Genomic DNA, 18,768 nt, shown 5'->3' on the forward strand with positions numbered 1-18,768 from the left:
TATACCGCTGGAGTAAATTGCACTATACCTCATGTTGGAAGTTCTCCTGTTTCCGTCTTGTGGTAGTGGCAAAAGGATAACACTTCATAGGGATCTGGATTTCCAATATTCCTTAAAGGGGTACTCCGGTGGAAAACAAATGTTTTTAAATCAACCGGTGCCAGAAATGTAAACAGATTTGTAAATTACTTATATTTAAAAAATCTTAATCCTTCCAATACTTACCAGCTGCTATATGCTCCACATGAAGTTGTATTTCTCTCCGGCATTCTTTTCAGTCTGACCACAGTGCTCTCTTCTGACACCTCTGTCCATGTCAGGAACTGTCCAAAGCAGGAACAAATCCCCATAGAAAACCTCTCCTGCTCTGGACAGTTCCTGACGTGGACAGAGATGTCAGCAGAGAGCACTGTGGTTCGACTGAAAAGAACTCCAGAAAGAAATACAACTTCCTGTGAAGCATACAGCAGCTGATAAGTACTGAAAGGATTAAGATTTTTAAATACGAATCTGTTTAACTTTCTGACACCAGTTGATTTAAAAAATGTGTTTTCCATCGGAGTACCCCTCGTTATATTCCATATTGGTGACTGGTAGTTACAACCAGATGTCTGTACTCCTAAAACACAGTGCTGGGAGATCTGCCCCGGATGGTGGCACCTCAACCAGCATGATACCAGCGGGTTGCGGGATGAGCGAAAAGAATAGTGAGGTCACTACTGGTGCTCAGCTAGTCCAAAAAGATTGCCGACGTGTTTCAAATGGTATTCCTTTGTATTAAAATCTATGGGAAAAGTGCTCATCAGTGCACATATTCTATCAAAAATGTCAGAAAAGGTGGGTTCACCCTTCACTTTTGGCTCTGTTTCTATGAGTATGTTCAATTTTGCTGTATACAAAACAAAGTCAACAATACTATTGTGTATGTCAAAAAAAATGTATATGTAACTATGTTTATTTTTTATTTTTACTGCAGTTGTTATTTCTTTTTTTTATTTTATTTCATTTGACACTGTGTTAACCCAGCCTGAAAATAAATAATTATTAATAAGTATTCTATTTATTGCTGTATCTTTCTATCTGCTTCTCTATCAATATAGCGGCAGTAACTTTATTTTATGTTTTCAGGTCCTTCCTACTACCTGGGTCTGGGGCCACTGATTTCATATGGAAGATTTTTGTTAACAGGAATTGGGACAGCATCAAACTATTACAATAACATATATGGAGAATTTGTTCGGGTGTGGATAAATGGTGAAGAAACCATCATTATCAGCCGGTAAATGTACATTTATTACCATGTTGTATCCATGCTTGTATAGATTGATGCTAACCATAGATATGTATATCCTGGATGTCACCTGTGTCAGCTATCAAATAACAGCACATATCTAGGGGGATTCGTTTTCGTCCGTATGCGGTTTCCCGACCGTAGGCCAAAACGCGGTCGACCGCGTTTTTGCCTGCGGTAGGTAAACCGCATACGGACGAAAACGAAGCCGACCGGAGGCTGTGGTTCACTTCGGTCGGCTCATAGACATACATTAAATACGGTTCCCGAATATGGTTGAGTGCGGGCGGCGTGATTAAGCCCCGCCCCCCCTCCTCCCAGCTGTATACAGGAACCGTATTTAACAAAACGTGATGTGAACCCAGCCTTAGGCTGGGTTCACATGTTCAAGTTTTTAATTGCAAATATTGAATACAAGCCAGGAATGGATCTGAAAACAGGTGAAGTCTTAGGAGAGATTTATCAAAACATGTTGCCAAGAGCAACCAATCAGCTTGCGTCTTTCCTTTTTCAGTGGACTTTTTAAAAATTAAAGAAGTGATCTGATTGGTTGCTATGGAGAACCGGTCAATGTTTCCTCTGCACAGGTTTTGATAAGTCTTCCCCTTAGGCTTTACTTTATACATGTCTCATTTCTGATCTGTTTCTGGCTTTCTATTCAACAATTGCAATTAAAAACCTGAAAGTGTGAACACACTCTTATAGCAAGATTTTCTTTGTTGTCCATAGCAACCTGAGCTGAGTTTTTATTTTACTAGAGCAATATGAGAATTGTAAGATGAGCTCTTATTTGGTTGCTATGGGCAACACAGAATCTTACTATAAGACAGCTTGATGCACCTCCCCCTAGTAGAGGTTTAGAAGATAGGGCGTGGCTACCATAAAGTGGGCATGGCTACCGTAAATGGGGGGGGGGTCATTCCGTCATTTTCACAAAAACCCAACATATTTACTAAGGTTTCCACAGGAAATGTGGTGGATTTGAGCCGAGGAAAACCCAACAGATCAGAACATGTGTAAAAAAAAAAGCAAAGTCTAGGGAAAAGTGCAAAATGTAGGGAAAGCTTAGTGAAAAAATAATAGTAGGGAAGTAAAACCCACAAAGAAACCTACACAACACTCTTAGTAAATATGGGCCAGTGTGTACAGAACCCTACACAAGCACATTTACCCCCTACATTATTTTTTGTTATGAAATCTGTATGAGTCTGCCTGTTCAATATTAAAGTTGAAGAGAGCCCCGTTCTTTCTCCATTCCCAAGTGGCATTGGAGCACCCAGCTTGCCACTGACCATGATCGCTGTTTCAACAACTGTTAATATACCATAGAGCAGGCGTGCCTCAGATTCTGCAGCACAATATATATATATATATATATATATATATATATATATATATATTTTTTATATATATATATATATATATATATATATATATATATATATATATATATATATCTTAATGGGGGACATTTATCAAAACCTGAACAAAGGAAAAGTTGACCAGTTGCCCATAGCAACCAATCAGATTGCTTCTTTAATTTCTAAGAGTCCCTTTTCAAAATGAAAGAAGTGATCTGATTGGTTGCTATGGGCAACTGGTCAACTTTTACACTACACAGGTTTTGATTAATCTCCCCCAATGTGTGTGTGTGTGTATGTTCCAGCATCACTTCCAAACGGCTAAAGATATGAACATGAAACTGGGCACACATGTTACTTATATGTCAGCAACAAACATAGGATAGGTGATTTAACCCTTACTCACCCCCATTTGCGAGAGTCTGCATGTTAATTTAAAGTCCCATACAAGTCTATGGGAAATATATGTTACTGCATAACTTCCGTACAGCTGGAGATATTTCGATAATACTTGGTCACATGTTACTTCTATGTCAAATAAAAATATATAATAGTTAAATTAACCCATAAACTTCCCCCATATGTGAAGGATGGGGTTTTTGTTTCAAGTCTCATGCAAGTATATAGGACTTCTGGTGCCTCTCCTGGTGAATGCGTCAGTCTGGCTGGTAAGCCACACCCTCCCCGCATCCCATGTCTCATCTCACAAAGACACGCCCACCTTTTAAGCCACACGCCTTTTATTTTCAGCTTACAATATCTTTACCACAACGCAGCCCCACCTGAGCACAGGATATGAGGATTAGATATGGGGATGGGATATGAGGACAGGATATGAGGAAGGGATATGAGGACCGAATATGAGGTCGGGATATGAGGACAGGATATGGAGACGGGATATGAGGACGGGATATGAGGTTGGGATATGAAGACGGGATATGAGTTGGGATATACGGACGGGATATGGGGATGGGATATGGTGTCAAGATATGAGAACAAAATATGAGGACAGGATATGAGGTCAGAATATGAGCAGGGGATTTGGGGTCGGGATATGAGGAAGGGATTTCAGGATTTGAGGACAGCATATGACAGCATTTGCTTTTTTTCCCCAACAAGGATTAGGTAGGTAAAACCGGGCAGCGCCGGGTACTAGTTTTCTGATAAAAAATCGGCAGTCTGAACAGTCTTAATGTTCTCAGTTAAATTACAATATAGACAGAAGTATACAGTACCAGAGACACATTAAATACTTGAACCCTAAGGTCCTTGATAAATACTGTACATTTTGAGTAGTCATATATAAATCTCTAACTTACGGTAAGTGCTTTGTGCTTCTACTACTGTACATTTGTTATTAAGTGCTGAATCTAGCCATTGTTTCCCTGTAGATCTTCAGCAATGTGCCATGTGATGAAGCATAGTCACTATGTATCAAGGTTTGGCAGTAAATTGGGCTTACAGTGTATTGGCATGAATGAAAATGGAATTATTTTCAACAGTAACCCAACTCTCTGGAAAGTCATACGGCCTTTCTTTAGTAAAGGTAAATATTTGGAAGCAACTGTGTAATAATAGTAATAATAATACATTTATAATCCATTTTGTTTGGATCTGATGTGGAAAAAATAAGAGAACCTATTATGTGAAGTGTGAATCCAGCACTAGATCAAAGTGACAGTCAAAACCTGACTGTGCAAAAATAAAACATTCATAAGTATCTTCAAAACATTAAGCTTAAAATATGTGCTCTAATCTAATAATATATGGTTTTACCAATGACATTCTTCTTTGAATCAAGTAAAAGTGTATTACACTGCCATCTGCTGGCATTAGTCAGCACAGAAGCACATTTCTATCAAATGTTTATCATACACTATACTCCACACTTTGGTTGTCTGGTTTAGAGAAAAAAATCTTTTCATATGCACTTTTTGGGGAATATTGAGTTTATAGAAGGGGTCCAGATTGGAGAGGATATTTATAATAAAAAAAAAAAAATTTTTAACCTGTCAAAAGTTTTGACCTTTGGGGGTCTGAGTGCTGAGGTTCCCACCCATAACAAAAAAGAGGGGCAGAAGCACTCTAAGCATTGCTAAGTGCCGAGCCCTTCATTTCTATTCAGCTTTGTTCAGAATGTCAAATGTGTATTGTACAAATTCATATAAAGTTGATGAGACTTAATGAATCTGACATGTTAAAAAATAATAGGTATTCTTTAATTTCTCCTATGTCGTACGACTAAGGCTACATACTGTGGCCGAAACGCGTCATCAGTCATCCATGTTGGCTAATTGCTGAATAAACGTCCAAGTATTGCTTGAATTACCATGCTGGATTTCTCTTTAATCGTTACTATACTGTGTCATGGTGAGGGCGAGAGGGTGACCTGTGTCTACTACTTCTGGCAAACACTTAAACTGTGCTGAATTCTGTGGAAGAATTCCACTGGAAATTATGCCGAAATTTAAAGGGGTACTCCAGTGGAAAACTGATGCCAGAAAGTTAACCCCTTTAGGACGGAGGGTTTTTCAGCTTTTGCATTTTTGTTTTTTCCTCATCACCTTTTAAAAATAATAACGCTTTCAATTTTGTACCTAAAATTCCATATGATGGCTTATTTTTTGCGCCACCAATTCTACTTTGTAATGAAATCAGTCATTTTACCCCAAAATCTATGGAGAAACTGAAAACATAATCATTGGGTGACAAAATGGAAGAAAAAACGCAATTTTGTAAATTTTGGGGGCTTCCGTTTCCACGCGGTACATTTTTCGGTAAAAATGACACATTATCTTTATTCTGTAGGTCCATAAGGTTAAAATGATACCCTACTTATATACCGCATATACCCGAGTATAAGCTGAGTTTTTCAGCACGATTTTTCGTGCTGAAAACGCCCCCCTCGGCTTATACTCGAGTGAACTCTCCGCCTGTCAATCCCTTCTCAGTGGTCTTCAACCTGCGGACCTCCAGATGGCTGTCCGGGCATGCTGGGAGTTGTAGTTTTGAAACATCTGGAGGTCCGCAGGATGAAGACCACTGCAGCCTTCGTCATCATCCAGACTCCCCTTTAGTTTTCTACTCACCTCCCCTCAGTGGGAAGGAAGGGTGAGCTGGTTCGGGCCATCTATGCTGCAGGTCCGGTGGGGAGGGTTAGTCGTTCCAGCCTGTCCATTTTCACCAGGAGGCCCTCTTCTCTGCTCCGGGCTGGCCCCGGCCTAGTGACGTTGCCTTGATGACGATGCACAGGGACATCCGTGCTCAGCAGATGTCCCTGCGCACGAATGTCCCTGTGCGTCATCGTCAAGGCACGTCACTAGATCGTGGCCAGCCCAGAGCGGAGAAGAGGGCCTCCTGGTGAAAAAGGACAGGCCGGAACAACTAACTCTCCCACTGGACGGTACCTGCGGCATAGATGGCCCGGACCAGCTCACCCTTCCTTCCCACCGAGGGGAGGGGATTAGAAAACGAAAAGGGGGGTCTGGATGATGACGAAGGTCCAACAGACGGTGATGATGAAAGGGGGGGGGGATGATGACGGGTGAAAATGACAGGGTGATGATGAGGGGGGTGATGATGACAGGGGGGCCTTGGCTTATATTCGGATTGGCTTATACTCGAGTATATACGGTAGGTTTGATTTTGTATTATAACTAATGCAGGAATCCTAACTACATGCAGGAAAATTTATACGTTTAAAATTGTCCTGTTCTGACCCCTATAACTTTTTTATTTCTCCATGTATGGGGTAGCTTTTTGATCTGAAGTTTCCATCGGTACCATTTTTGTTTTGATCTGATCGCTTTTTATTCATTTTTTATGGTATAAAAAGCGACCAAAAATACGCTATTTTGGACTTTGGAATTTTTTTGCGCGTACGCCATTGACCGTGCAGTTTAATTAACAATGTATCAGATATGTTTATTTTTATTTACGCAGTTTTTTATGGGAAAACGGGGGTGATTCAAACTTTTATTAGGGAAGGGGTTAAATGACCTTTATTAACTTTTTTTTTTTCACTTTTTTTTTGCAGTGTTATAGCTCCCATAGGGGGCTATAAGAAATGCTGTAGAATACAGCAACTGATAAGTACTGGAAGGATTAAGATTTTTTACTAGAATTAACAATTCTGTTTAACTTTTTGGCTACAGTTGATTTAATTTTTTCCCACTGAAGAACCCCTTTAAAGGCCAGTGGGGGAAATTCCTCAACATTTGTGCAGAGGAAAAGTCAACCAGTTGCCCATAGCAACCAATCAGATTGCTTCTTTAATTTTTTAAAAGGCCTCTGAAGAAAAAAAAAAACAACAATAACATCAATCTGATTGGTTGCTATGGGCAACTGGTCAACTTTTGCTCAGTACATGTCTTGATGAATCAATGTTAAAAATTGGATTCTGCTGTTCTATTCACACAGTGTAATTTTCACAGCAGACATTCCACCACAGAATTTCCACATTCCACAAGATATAAAGACTTGTCTAGGAGTTGGATATGAGCTTCCTATAGCTTCCTATCATGCCTGGTGAAGAACAGTGTAAAGCCGCAAGATCTCTCTAGTTCTGGCACTGACTTAAATAAAAGCTGCATATATTATTTACATAACAGCTATCAATTTTTTATTTATTTATTTATATAGCGCCTACAGATTCCACAGCGCTTACAATTATGGGGTACAAACAAAGACAAGTATCAGAAATAAAATTACACAATAACTATTCAAACAAGAGGTGTGGGGATATATTGAGGATATGTTGGGAATATGTTTGGGATATGTTGGGGATATGTTGAGGATATGTTGAGGATATGTTGGGGATATGTTGGGGATATGTTGGGGATATGTTGAGGATATGTTGGGGATATGTTGAGGATATGTTGAGGATATGTTGGGGATATGTTGGGGATATGTTGAGGATATGTTGGGGATATGTTGGGGATATGTTGGGGATATGTTGAGGATATGTTGGGGATATGTTGAGGATATGTTGAGGCCAATTAGAGACTGTTGTAGGCCTGTCTGAAGAGATGTGTTTTTAGGCCACGTTTGAAACTATGGATGTTGTTGTTGAGTCTGAGGGATTGAGGGATAGCATTCCAGAGAACTGGTGCAGCACAAGTGAAGTCTTGGAGACGGGAGTGAGAAGTTCGGATTATAGAAGATGTTAGTGTGAGATCATTAGCAGATCGGAGAGAACGTGTAGGATGGTAGACAGAGCTTTGTGTGTGAGACTGAGGATTTTGTACTGTATTCTGGACTGAATTGGTAACCAGTGTAGTGACTGGCACAGGGAGGAGGCGTTGGTGTAGCGGCTGGAGAGGAAGATGAGTCTGGCTGCGGCATTAAGGAGGGACTGGAGAGGAGAGAGTTTGGAGAAAGGAAGGCCTATTAGTAAAGAGTTACAGTAGTCGAGGCGGGAGTGAATCAAAGCAATAATAAGAGTTTTAGCAGTTTCAGTAGTGAGAAACGGGCGGATTCTTGAAATGTTTTTGAGATGCAGGTGACAAGAACGTGAAAGAGACTGAATATGGGGAGTGAAAGACAGATCAGAGTCAAGTATAACTCCAAGACAGCGAGCCTGCTGCCCGGGAGTTATGGTAGTGCCACATACCGAGATGGAAATGTCAGGGTTAGGTACAGTATCAGTTGATGGAGAAAAGACAAGAAGTTCTGTTTTAGAAAGATTTAGTTTCAGATATAAAGAGGACATGATATCTGAAACGGCAGAGAGACAGTCACTGGTATTCTGTAGGAGTGCAGGGGTGATGTTGGCGGAGGAGGTATAGAGTTGGGTGTCATCAGCGTAGAGGTGGTACTGGAAACCAAATCTACTGATTGTTTTTCCAATGGGGGATGTGTAGAGTGAAAAGAGTAGAGGACCCAGGACCGATCAATGGGGAACACCGACAGCAAGGGGAAGAGGAGAAGAAGTAGAGCCAGAAAACGAGACGCTAAAGAAGCGGCCAGAGAGATAGGAGGAAAACCAGGCGAGAGCAGAGTCCTTGAGACCGATGGAGCGGAGACTAGTGAGGAGGAGTTGGTGATCCACAGTGTCAAAAGCCGCAGAAAGAGAATCAGTAAAGAGAAATTGCCATTTGATTTGGCCGTCAGAAGATCGTTAGTGACTTTGGTTAAGGCCGTTTCTGTGGAGTGAAGGGAGCGGAAACCAGACTGTAAGGGGTCAAGGAGAGAGTTCTCAGAGAGATAGCGGATAAGGCAGGAGTAGACCAAGCGTTCCAGGAGTTTGGAGATAAAGGGGAGATTTGAGACGGGTCGATAGTTGGCTGCACAGGACGGGTCCAGAGATGGTTTTTTCAATAGTGGGGTTATGATAGAGTGTTTGAAGGAGGAGGGAAAGACCCCAGAAGAGAGGGAGAGGTTACAGATTTTAGTTAGGTGACAGCTGATAGCAGGAGAGAGGGACTGGATGAGGTGTGAAGGCATGGGGTCACTAGAGCAGGTAGTGGGGCGGGTGGAGGAGAGGAGCCTGGAAACCTCATCCTCCATTACAGGCTCAAAAACTGAGAGTGATGAAGAGGAGGCGTGGCTGGGAATTGGATCAGAACTTTTAGGGGACTGGGAGAGGATTTCAATGCTTAGTACATATTAACCAACCTGCACTGTGTAAACCCCCCCCCCCCCCCCCATTATAAAGTGCAATTGGTTTAGTTAAAAACAAGCCTTATATAGGTCTTTGGATGAAAAAATAAAAGAGCTATGCCTCCTAGAAGGCAAGAAGGAAAAAATAAAACCACAAAAATGTTAATTTCCTGTGTCCTTAAGGATTTTCTTACTGTCTAAATAAAAACAGGGATGGGAGACATCTATAGTATGTCTTGTGCAGGTGACTTCAGACTCTGCTATATAGTTTTAGTTTTTGCTTTATCCTGCACTAGAATTAAATTTGTATCACGCTTGCAGCGTTTTGTCAGGCCCTAATTATGTAGCTGTCTAAGCAGTTAGGTAGCCAGGTATAAAAGTAGATAGATAGCTAGTCAGGTTTATGTAGGCTATGTAGGTAGGTAGGTAGCTAAGTAGTTAGGTAGCCAGGTATATAGATAGGTAGCTAGGTAGTTAGGTAGCCAGGTAGCTACAAAGGTACTTAGGTAGCCAGATATGTAGCTAGATATGTAGCAAGGTAGCCAGGTATGTAGGTAGGTAGCAAGCTTGGAAGTTATGTAGCCAGGTATGTAGGCAGGTAGTTAGGTAGCAAGGTAGGTAGGTAGTTGGGTAGCCTCTAGGGGCACAACCTTCTTCCTACAGTGTCCCTGAAGTCAGGAAGCACTGCACATATAAAACACAGTGTGAGAGCTGACTGAGAATTGATTCTCATCAATGCATTCTCCCACAGGGAATTTGTTGTACTTTATGAATATATGTATATGTTTCGAAGGCCACATAAATAGATTTTAGAACTCAGTTGTTGGCTTATTCAGACATTCAGCAGATTTTCACTCTTCTTTTCAGCCCTCCATTGACAATGAAAGACTGAACAGAAATCACTAAAGAAAGCAACATAATGCAATCAGCATAGCAGTTGTTGTATAAAGCATAAGACTCACACAAGCTGTGCTGTGCTTTGTTATATGCATTCATATAGAGGAAAAAAAGTATTTATTGGTGACAGGTACATTTTGATCTATTGAAAAGTTTAAAGGGAATTTATCACCTAGATTTTATTTTTCCAGATTAGAGACAGATAATAAAACATGTTTTATTTTTCTTATCTGTTTTAACTTTTGATTGTATTTTATTTATTTTTTTACATTATTATTGGACAGCCATCTTGCCTGAGCTGTTTTTAACAGTATTTAGGGATATGCTCAACAGCAGGTACTATGGACTTAAGCAAAAATAGACTAAAGCTGTTCCATTTAGATGAATGGGAAAGGTGTCTTGAGTGTGCAAGGTCATTCTATAGGGAGGGGAGGCTGATTTGTGAGCAGCAGCTAATGTGAGCACCTCTTTTATCTATACACTGTAATCCTTTCTGGGAATGATCTGTGCAGAACTGGAAGTCTCAACTATAATCTTAGTGGCTGGGATGGAAAATGCAAGTTTTCAGTATTTTTTTTAAGATATAGGTAGTAAAATGTATAATTAGAAAAAAACCACCAAAAAGTCTTTAAAAAAAAATAAATAAATAAACAAAATAAAAAAACTAGGATGTTTTCCTTACCCTGTATGCACCTTTTGACAACCTGTAACATTGCTCCCATCCATCCTAAGCAATATATGACGAGACAACACAAAGGTCTCATCTATGATCTATTCATACCCAGGACTGTATCTATAACATGGTGGCATTTTCTACAGCTAGAGGAAAAAAGTTTCCATGTGAACATAGGGAAGTGAGAGCAGTGAGACTGTGGAGCCCTCTGCTGTAGAAATTTGTTATGGAGAATTCATGAAAAGGGTAGGGTCACAAGTGCTGTATTTTGCTGCCTATTTTCTGCTGTATATTTTCCTACCCACTGAAGTCAATAGGTGGGAAAACCAGCTGCAGAAAATACTCAACAAAATATGCAGCAAAATACAACACGTGTGTACAGATATACATTTCTGGAGGTCTAGATACATTTCTGTAGAGTTTTAGTACAAGTTATAGGGGGAGATTTATCAAAACCTGGGTAGAGGAAAAGTGATGCAGTTATACATAGCATCCGATTCGATGAAAAATAAAAATGAACGAAGCCATGTAATTGGTTGCTATGGGCAATTTCAGCTTTCTTCCTCTGCACAGGTTTTGATAAATCTCCCCAATAGTCACTAGATTCTGGAGAAGGGTTGTTGATCCAGGGGTTTATTGCCAGATTTGGAGTCAGGAAGGGATTTTTTTCTACCTCCTGGGGTTTTCCCCCTTCCTCTGATAAGTCTGAACTGGAGGGACGCATGTCTTTTTTCAGCCTTACAAACAATGTTTCTCTAGTCCTTATTCCTAGTAGACACAAAAGATTGGTTAAAAAGCAAAAAAAAATGTTTCTTAATGTATATTTGTACCTGTATGTATGTGTCAAAGTGTCTCTATGTATGTGTGTATATTACCTATGTACTGTATGTGCCTTTATGTTATTGCTTGTATTTATTATATGAAGCACATTATTAGGGAATTATTGGAGGAATGTAAGCACAGTATATAGGGAATTTATGGAAGCACAGTATATATTTCATTATATTGGAACATTATATTTTTAATGTATGCTGGCACTGTGTATAGATCCTTAGGGTGCGTTCACACTTGCCTATTTTTGCTTCCCATTGACAATGGGAAGAGAAATCTGCTAAAGCCAATCTGCAACAGATCTGCAGCAGAAAATATGCACGTGTGAACGCACACTTAGTGGTAGCACAGTATAGTTAAATAATGGTGGCACAGTATATAGTTCATTAATGGTGGCACAGTATATAGTTCATTAATGGTGGCACAGTATATAGTTCATTAATGGTGGCACAGTATATAGTTCATTAATGGTGGTACAGTATATAGTTCATTAATGGTGGCACAGTATATAGTTCATTAATGGTGGCACAGTATATAGGGAATTAATAGATGAATGGTGGCACAGTATATAGGTAATTAATAGATGAATGGTGGCACAGTATATAGTTCATTAATGGTGGCACAGTATATAGGGAATTAATAGATGAATGGTGGCACAGTATATAGGTAATTAATAGATGAATGGTGGCAGAGTATATAGGTAATTAATAGATGAATGGTGGCACAGTATATAGTTCATTAATGGTGGCACAGTATATAGGGAATTAAGGGGGGGTATGGTATATAATTAAAGGGAAACTGACAGGCTGTTTACTTGCACTAAACCCAATACACTAGGTTACAGTGCATGTATACAAAAATTGGTCTTTCCATTTTCTAGGTATTGCCCCATCATTGCTAGTATGCGAAGTCAGTCTTGTGCGCAATGGAGGCGGAGCTTCCCTGCCTCCATCCTGTATGCTGTGCTATGCCTGGCCGTCTTTGTATATTTATAATTCTTTTTTTTTGTCAACTCTAGTATATTGTAGCATGTAAGCATATATTAGTGTGGTGCCCATTTCTTCAGTGTAAGAACCAGAGCTGTGTGGAGACTCCTGCATAAGGTGGGTGATGGGTGCTGGGTGATTGGTGCTGGGTGATTGGGGATGGGTGATTGGGGATGGGTGCTGGGTGATTGGGGATGGGTGATTGGTGATGGGTTCTGTCATATAGAGCTCAGGTGGGGGCATATATTGGTTGCTATGGACAACTGCACCGCTCTTTCTCTGCACAGGTTTTGATGAATCTCCTCTATAATACAGTATATTATAGGGCAGCTGTCACATTTTTTCTGTAAATAAGACTGACAGCACAGCCAAAGTGTATATACACATGGCAGACCTTCATAGAAAATGTTCTTAACTCGATTTTACAAAAACACCAACTTTTATGGGGGATAGGAATGTCGAGGAGGCCCGGCGGGAGTCCACTGTGTCCCTGGGCAGCAGCACATCTGCCCATTAAGTCTGGCAGACGTTTTTTAAATTATGAAAAGTGCCCTCTTTTTTTACTTGAGCCTCTGCCCTTCAAAATGTTTGTGCACGTCCCTGCCAACAAAACACCCTATGTAATAGAAAAAACATGAATTGACCTAAACTGTCCATACACACACACATGGATGCTTGGCAGCTTAGTGAGAATAGAAGAGAAAGAGGGAAGGGCTCAGCCTTTGAGTGGAAATCTAGGTAGGGTTCCCACACTTTCTTCCATGGACTTGACCTATGGATAAACCCCTGCCAAGAACTACTGGATTGTTCAGATTTAAATCCAGTTGTACAATCTGTCTTTCCTCTGACATCTGCTTTTGAGTCTGGAGAACCCGTCTACATTAAATGGTCAACTAGTCCTGCTGGATACAGACAGACTGTATCTAATGTGGGTTCGGCCAGCCATATGTGTTACACAGTCTACACAATGCTAAGGAACAATACCAAGGCACCAAAATGTTGCATGTATACCTTTTTCTTTTAAATGAACTGATGCCAGAAAGTTAAACAAATTAGTAAATTACTTCTATTAACCCCTTAAGGACTCAGTGTTTTTCCGTTTTTGCACTTTCGTTTTTTCCTCCTTACCTTTTAAAAATCATAACCCTTTAAATTTTCCACCTAAAAACCCATATTATGGCTTATTTTTTGCGTAGCCAATTCTACTTTGCAGTGACATTAGTCATTTTACCCAAAAATGCACGGCGAAACGGAAAAAAAAATCATTGTGCGACAAAATCGAAAAAAAACCCGCCATTTTGTAACTTTTGGGGGCTTCCGTTTCTACGCAGTGCATATTTCGGTAAAAATTACACCTTATCATTATTCTGTAGGTCCATACGGTTAAAATGATACCCTACTTATATAGGTTTGATTTTGTCGCACTTCTGAAAAAAATGCAGGAAAATGTATACGTTTAAAAATGTCATCTTCTGACCCCTATAACTTATTTATTCTTCCATGTACAGGGCGGTATGAGGACTCATTTTTTGCGCCGTGATCTGAAGTTTTTATCGGTATGATTTTTGTTTTGATCTGACTTTTTGATCACTTTTTATTCATTTTTTTTTTTTTTTTCAAATTCAAAAAAGGGTTTTATTGAAAGTGATAAAAGAAGCATTACAAGTAATAGGTGAGTCACAGGATAAACAAACTTATAAAAGAGAAAGGAGTCCGGTGGCCAGGGTAGGCCCAATGGACAGCAGCTAAACAATGCATAAACACATGACATGTCATATATCGAATAAGAACAGCAAGTGGTAAATTCCACAATAAGTAGTGCAACAAACAGTCAATCAGGAGCAGCATATAACATCCCAGGCACAAGGGCCAGGGTTATCTAGATAGGTCGGGTATGAGTCCAAATGAGGAACCTGAAATCAACAATAGGTGCGCCAGTGGAAGTACCAAAGAGAAAGAAAGCGAACAGATATAAACGGTGTTGCGTGGGAAACAACAAGAGACAACAGAAAAGGGAAAAGGGCCATGGAAGGAGGAAAAGGTAAGGAGTCAGGTTCTGAGCAGTAAAAGAGGGACATACAGACAAGGGTTGGCAAGAAAAGGAGAGGGACTGAGAAGAGGAAAAAAGAGGGAGGGGGGGAGGGGGGGGGGAGAAAAGGAGCCAGGAACCAGCGGGTGTCACATCAGCGTGGGTGCATGGAGTAGGATTGATACGGGAGCCCAATGAGAGGGAAATCACAGGGATCTGCATCTCTGGGAGGAACAAAACTGTACCCATGGGAGCCAAGTGGTCTCAACACGCATAGCGCCATCAGGATGAACCGACATCAATTCCTCCATCTGACGTGAGTTGGCAACTTCCGCCATCCATTCGTCCAACGTAGGGGGGTCAACAGACCGCCACTTTCGGGGTATCACTGCTTTCGCGGCCTGAAGGAGGTGCCTCGCCAGAGACTTCTTGTATTTAGCCTGCGCCATGGGGAACATAAACAGTAGGGCAGCAGCAGGAGTGGGGGGGACACAGATCCCAGTGACTTCTTGAACAACCCGGAGGACCGATTGCCAGAAGGGGACGAGTTTGGAGCAGCTCCACCAGATGTGCGTCATGGTACCCTCTTCCACACCGCATCTCCAACACACACTGGGGACCGAGGGATACCAGCGGTGAAGCATCGCTGGGACACGGTACCAGCGAGTGAGAATTTTGTAGCAAGTCTCCTGGGCTTTTATTCATTTTTTTAATGGTATAAAAAGTGACCAAAATACGCTTTTTTGGACTTTGGAATTTTTTTGCGCGTACGCCATTGACCGTGCGGTTTAATTAATGATATATTTTTATAGTTCGGACATTTATGCACGCGGCGAAACCACATTTGTTTTTTTTTTGTTTTTTTGTACACTGTTTTTTTTTTTATGGGAAAAGGGGGGTGATTCAAACTTTTATTAGGGAAGGGGTTAAATGACCTTTATTAACACTTTTTTTTACATTTTTTTTGCAGTGTTATAGGTCCCATAGGGACCTATAACACTGCAAACACTGATCTCCTATGCTGATCACTGGCGTGTATTAACACACCTGTGATCAGCATTATCGGCGCTTGACTGCTCCTGCCTGGATCTCAGGCACGGAGCAGTCATTCGTCGATCGGACACCGAGGAGGCAGGTAAGGGCCCTCCCGGTGTTCGGTCAGCTGTTCGGGATGCCGCGATTTCACTGCGGCGGTCCCGAACAGCCCGACTGAGCAGCCGGGTCACTTTCAGTTTCACTTTAGAAGCGGCGGTCAGCTTTGACCGCCGCTTCTAAAGGGTTAATACCGCACATCGCTGCGATCGGCGATGTGTGGTATTAGCCGCGGGTCCCGGCCGTTGATGAGCGCTGGGACTGACGCGATATGATGCAGGATCGCGGCGCGATCCCGCTTTATATCGCGGGAGCCGGCGCAGGACGTAAATATACGTCCTGCGTCGTTAAGGGGTTAAAAAATCTCTACCCTTCCAGTATTTTTTAGCAGCTGTATGCTACAGATGAAATTCATATCTTTTTTGTCTTATCCACAGTGCTCTCTGCTGACACCTCTGTCCGTGTCAGGAACTGTCCAGAGCAGCATAGGTTTGCAATGGGGATTTTCTCCTGCTTTGGACAATTCCTGATACAGGCATCAGTGTCAGCAGAGAGCACTGTGGACAATACAAAAAAGAAATGAAAAAAGAAAAGAACTTCCTGTGGAGCATACAGCAGCTGATAGGTACTGGAAAGATTAAGATGTTTTAATAGAAGTAATTTACAAATATGTTTAACTTTCTGGCACCAGTTGATTTAAAAAACAAAACAAAAAAAAAAAACATGTTTTCCACCAGAGTACTCCTTTTAAAGGGTATTCCAGGCAACACCTTTATATATATATATTTGTATATCAACTGGCTCTGGAAAGTTAAACAGGTTTGTAAATTACTTCTATTAAAAAATCTTAATCCTTACAATAGTTATTAGCTTCTGAAGTTTTCTGTCTAACTGCTCAATGATGATGTCACGTCCCGGGAGCTGTGCATGATGGGAGAATATCCCCATAGGAACTGCACAGCTCCCGGGACGTGAGTAATCAGAGAGCAGTTAGACAGAAAACAACAACTCAACTTCAGAAGCAAATAACTATTGGAAGGATTAAGATTTTTTAATAGAAGTAATTTACAAATCTGTTTAACTTTCCGGAGCCAGTTGATATATAAAAAAAGTTTTGGCCTGGAATACCCCTTTAAGTACTGAGGCCATTCCTCGTGCCAGACTCCATTGCTGAGATGCACTCTACCACTGTGATAGATCTGACACTAGACCCACTAGATATATAAACATTGTTTGTCATATAAAATATTTACCCGTGAAATAAAATATGTATGTGTCTGATGGCATTGTAAAGAATGTTAATGGGTACCAGAATTAGATTTAAAAAAAATAAATAGAAAAAAAAAACTATTCCATTTAAATTAAACTTTATGTAATCAAGCACATAAATTGTGGCTTCTCTGGAAGAATCTAACTGCAGGGCATATGCTTGTTTTTTAGCGTTGTCTGGACCTGGACTACAACAGACCACAGAGCACTGCATTAACTCTGCCAAGCGTTTCCTGGCAAAGCTGAGTGATGTCACTGATGACCTGGGCAAAGTAAACGTTCTCAAGCTTATGAGGCTGATGATGTTAGATGTCTCCAACAACCTCTTCCTCAGAATTCCATTAGATGGTAAGTACATCAGAACACCTGCACATTGTCAATGGGGTCATTTATGGGAACTGATGCAGAAGAAAAGTAGGGGGCTTCTTAAAAGAAACCAATCATGTCTCACTCTCCTTCAGTCACTAAAAATACTGAAACCTCAGTAAAATACATTTACTGTCAATTTGGCAGTAGATATATATCTGACCAATCAGACTGTATATACTTACTCTTTAGGAAGTATACTTTTACTATCCTTTTACATGATTGCCAGGTTGGGGAACTGTCTGGAACTGGTGGTGTCTGTTTTAACCCAGTTTTTTCGTCTTTGCATTTTCATTTTTTCTTCATCACCTTCTAAAAATCATAACACTTTCAATTTTGCACATAAAATTCCATATTATGGCTTATTTATTGCGCCACCAATTCTACTTTGCAGTGACATTAGTAATTTTACCCAAAAATCCACGGCGAAATGGAAAAAAAAATTCATTGTGCGACAAAATTGAAGAAAAAATGTAATTTTGTAAATTTTGGGGGCTACCGTTTCTACGCAGTACATTTTTCAGTAAAAATAACACCTTATCTTTATTCTGTAGGTTCATATGGTTAAAATGATACCCTACTTATATAGGTTGGATATTGTCGTACTTCGGAAAAAAAATCATAACTACATGCAGGAAAATTCATACATTAAAAATTCTCATCTTCTAACCCCTATAACTTTTTATTTTTCTGCGTACGGGCCGGTATGAGGACTCATTTTTTGCGCCATGTTCTGAAGTTTTTATCAATACTATTTTTGTATTGATTGGACTTTTTGATCGCTTGTTGTTCATTTTTTCATGATATAAAAAGTGACCAAAAATACGCTATTTTGGAATTTGGAATTTTTTTTGCGCGTACGCCATTGACCGTGCGATTTAATTAACTATATATTTTTATAGTTCGGACATTTCCGCACGCAGCGATGCCCCATATGTTTGTTTTTTATTTACACAGTTTTTTTTTTTTTTATGGGAAAAGGGGGTGATTCAAACTTTTATTAGGGAAGGGGTTAAATGACCTTTAACTTTTTTTTAACTTTTTTTATTTTATTTGCAGTGCTATAGCTCCCATAGGGACCTATAACACTGAACACACTGATCTCTTATGCTGATCCCTGCAAAGCCATAGCTTTGCATGGATCAGCGAGATAGGGGCTCGATTGCTCAAGCCTGTAGCTCAGGCTTGGAGCAATCAAACCCAGATCGGACGTGATGGAGCAAGGTAAGGGGTCTCCGCTCGCGTCCTAGCTGATCGGGTTATCGCGATGTCCCGATTAGCCCGACTGAGCTGCCGGGAAGCGTTCACTTTCACTTTTAGATGCGGCGGTTAACTTTAATCGCCGCGTCTGAAGGGTTAATAGCGCGTGGCAC

The 18,768-nt window shown here is 40.6% G+C and overlaps 1 protein-coding gene across 3 annotated transcripts in view; it reads left to right on the top strand.

Moving 5' to 3' along the window:
- Window positions 1-18,768, top strand: part of LOC130368520 (aromatase) — a 64,693-nt gene that overhangs the window by 9,176 nt on the left and 36,749 nt on the right. Inside the window, exons 1-4 of one of the 3 annotated variants that reach the window (XM_056572299.1) lie at window positions 597-837; window positions 1,129-1,279; window positions 4,044-4,198; window positions 17,201-17,377. In XM_056572299.1, coding sequence (XP_056428274.1) covers window positions 762-837; window positions 1,129-1,279; window positions 4,044-4,198; window positions 17,201-17,377 — 559 coding nt within the window. In that variant the 5' untranslated portion in view covers window positions 597-761. Of the gene's footprint in view, window positions 1-596; window positions 838-1,128; window positions 1,280-1,822; window positions 1,879-4,043; window positions 4,199-17,200; window positions 17,378-18,768 lie in introns of those variants that run through there. The other 2 variants (XM_056572297.1, XM_056572300.1) reach the window with 2 other exon arrangements.

The sequence above is a fragment of the Hyla sarda genome, chromosome 4 (genome assembly GCF_029499605.1).
Source record: "Hyla sarda isolate aHylSar1 chromosome 4, aHylSar1.hap1, whole genome shotgun sequence".
NCBI lineage: Eukaryota > Metazoa > Chordata > Amphibia > Anura > Hylidae > Hyla > Hyla sarda.